Raw genomic sequence first — 2,224 nt, 5'->3', positions numbered from 1 at the left:
AGCATAAAATAGTTATAACTGTCTTTACAATTTAAAATGTCAGTACATTGAGAGAAAAAAGTAAATGCATTTATAACACTTCAATTATAATTTGTTGTCATTTTCTGTGACAACTATATATATTTTTTAGTAAGACTGTAAATGTAACTATTACTAACATTACAGCAGTACTAAATAAACTATAAAAATGAAGCTCTTAATCACAATTATTTTACATATAATTATAAATACTTTTCAGTATAATTTTTCAAAGATCTTTAAATGTACTTTTTAAATAATCTTCAGGATAGTGTCCATCCTAACTGTGTTTGTGAATAAAGCACTCCTGTCGAGCGATACTGTGAATTTGGATGCTCCTCTATTTGTAACTTGGTTTCAATGTATAGTGAGTGTAGCTATCTGTATTACTTTACGTAAAATGTCTCAATGGTTCCCAGATTGCATTGAAATTGCAGAAGGTAATCCGTTTAAAAAGGATACTTTGAAAAAGGTATGAAACTTGCTTTAGGAATATTATTATAGTGTTTTTTTTTTTTTCATTTACAAACTATCAGAAACGAATTATTTCAATTTTGAGGAAAATCTTTGTATAAAGATTGTTTATACTTTAAATTAAAAGATAAACATTTCAATGTAAATTTAACAAAGCATTGTAACTTTGAATTAAAATGTCTGAAAGAATGTGGCTTCAAATCTTGTAATTTCTTTCTGTTTTTGTATCTTTACATAAATATTGCTTACACTTTAAATTGACAAATAAACATTCAATAAATTTAATTTAAAAAAAGATAAATTCTGAATTAGTATATTAAAAAATGGCTATAAATCTTGTAATTTCTTTCCTACTGTTTTTATAATTTTTTAATAAATTGTATCTCTGATTGTATCTTTGTATAAAAATTGCTTACATTTTAAATTAAGAGGTAAACATTGAGTAAACAAATTTAACGATAAAAATATGAATTCTGAATTAGAATGTATAAAAGAATGTGACTTTAAATCTTGTAATTTCTCTCTAACAGTTTTTTATCTATGTGAAAATAATATAAAATGTCTATATATATATATATATTTTTTTAATTTTTACAGGTATTGCCATTGTCAATCCTGTTTACTGCAATGATAGCGACTAATAACTTATGCCTGAAATACGTCGACGTGGCATTTTACTACGTGGGCCGTTCGCTAACAACAGTATTTAATGTCGTGTTTACCTACCTTTTACTCGGTGAGATTCCCGCACAGACAAATGCCAGTTAAACTGAAAAACGATCTCCGAGAAACTAATTAGCTCAACTTGCAGGACAAACGACATCTCTCAAATGCGTAGCATGCTGCGCAGCGATTATCGCTGGGTTCTGGTTAGGGGTAGATCAGGAACATGTAGCGGGTTCTCTGTCGGTCCTCGGAACACTTTTCGGCGTGCTTGGATCGCTGTCGTTGTCCTTATATTCTATCCGTATGAAACAGACGCTTCCGGTCGTGAATCAGGATATCTGGTTACTCTCCTACTACAACAACGTGTACAGCATTGTCATCTTCGTTCCGTTAATGATAATCAGCGGCGAGCACGCGACTGTATATAATTACGAGAAGCTTGGACATCCCTTCTTTTGGGGTGCCATGACAATCGGCGGGGTATTCGGCTTCGCCATCGGATATTTCACCGCCCTTCAGATAAAAGTCACGTCGCCTCTGACGCACAACGTTAGCGGTACCGCGAAGGCGTGCGCCCAAACGGTTTTAGCGACCTATTGGTTCAACGGGGAGAAATCGTTTCTTTGGTGGATAAGCAACGTCGTCGTCCTGGCTGCCAGCGCGTCTTACGCGAGGATCAGGCAACTGGAGTTGAGTAGAGAATACAAAGCCGAGACGCATCAGCTTAAAGTGTAACAATGTGTGATAAGGTACAACAAATTTTTATATTTAAAATGTTCAAAATGTATATTTAAAATTCTAGACAAGCGTGTATATAAATATTCTCTTATAAATTAAAAACTACGTAAATTAGCTCGTGTTTAAAAAAATAAATAAGAAATTTTAACTCGACAAGGAACGAGCAAGGTATGATGTGGCGTGAAATCACAAGATCATAATATTATAAAAACTTAAAATATTTAATGTCAAATAAAACACATAAATTGTGTTTAAATATTTTAAATTTTTATAATTATAAAAATTTGAAATCACAAGATCATAATATTATAAAAACTTAAAATATTTA

General features: G+C 31.7%; 1 protein-coding gene across 2 annotated transcripts; it reads left to right on the top strand.

Annotated features, from left to right (window-relative positions):
* Positions 1-8: 8 nt before the first annotated feature.
* LOC105458264 (GDP-fucose transporter 1) lies at positions 9-1,977 on the top strand. 2 transcript variants are annotated; one of them, XM_011703438.1, is made up of 4 exons: positions 9-385; positions 456-490; positions 1,090-1,228; positions 1,304-1,977. In XM_011703438.1, exons 1-4 carry the CDS (start codon positions 379-381, stop codon positions 1,891-1,893), a joined length of 771 nt encoding a protein of 256 aa, XP_011701740.1. In that variant the 5' UTR covers positions 9-378; the 3' UTR covers positions 1,894-1,977. The 2 variants fall into 2 exon arrangements, with proteins under 2 accessions (XP_011701740.1, XP_011701739.1); XM_011703437.1 differs by having other exon boundaries at positions 11-490.
* The last annotated feature ends 247 nt before the right edge of the window (positions 1,978-2,224 follow it).

Source organism: Wasmannia auropunctata, unplaced genomic scaffold (genome assembly GCF_000956235.1).
Source record: "Wasmannia auropunctata unplaced genomic scaffold, wasmannia.A_1.0 LD334564.1, whole genome shotgun sequence".
NCBI lineage: Eukaryota > Metazoa > Arthropoda > Insecta > Hymenoptera > Formicidae > Wasmannia > Wasmannia auropunctata.
Note: the sequence above shows the minus strand (reverse complement) of the source record. Positions and strands in the feature narration are given on the sequence as shown.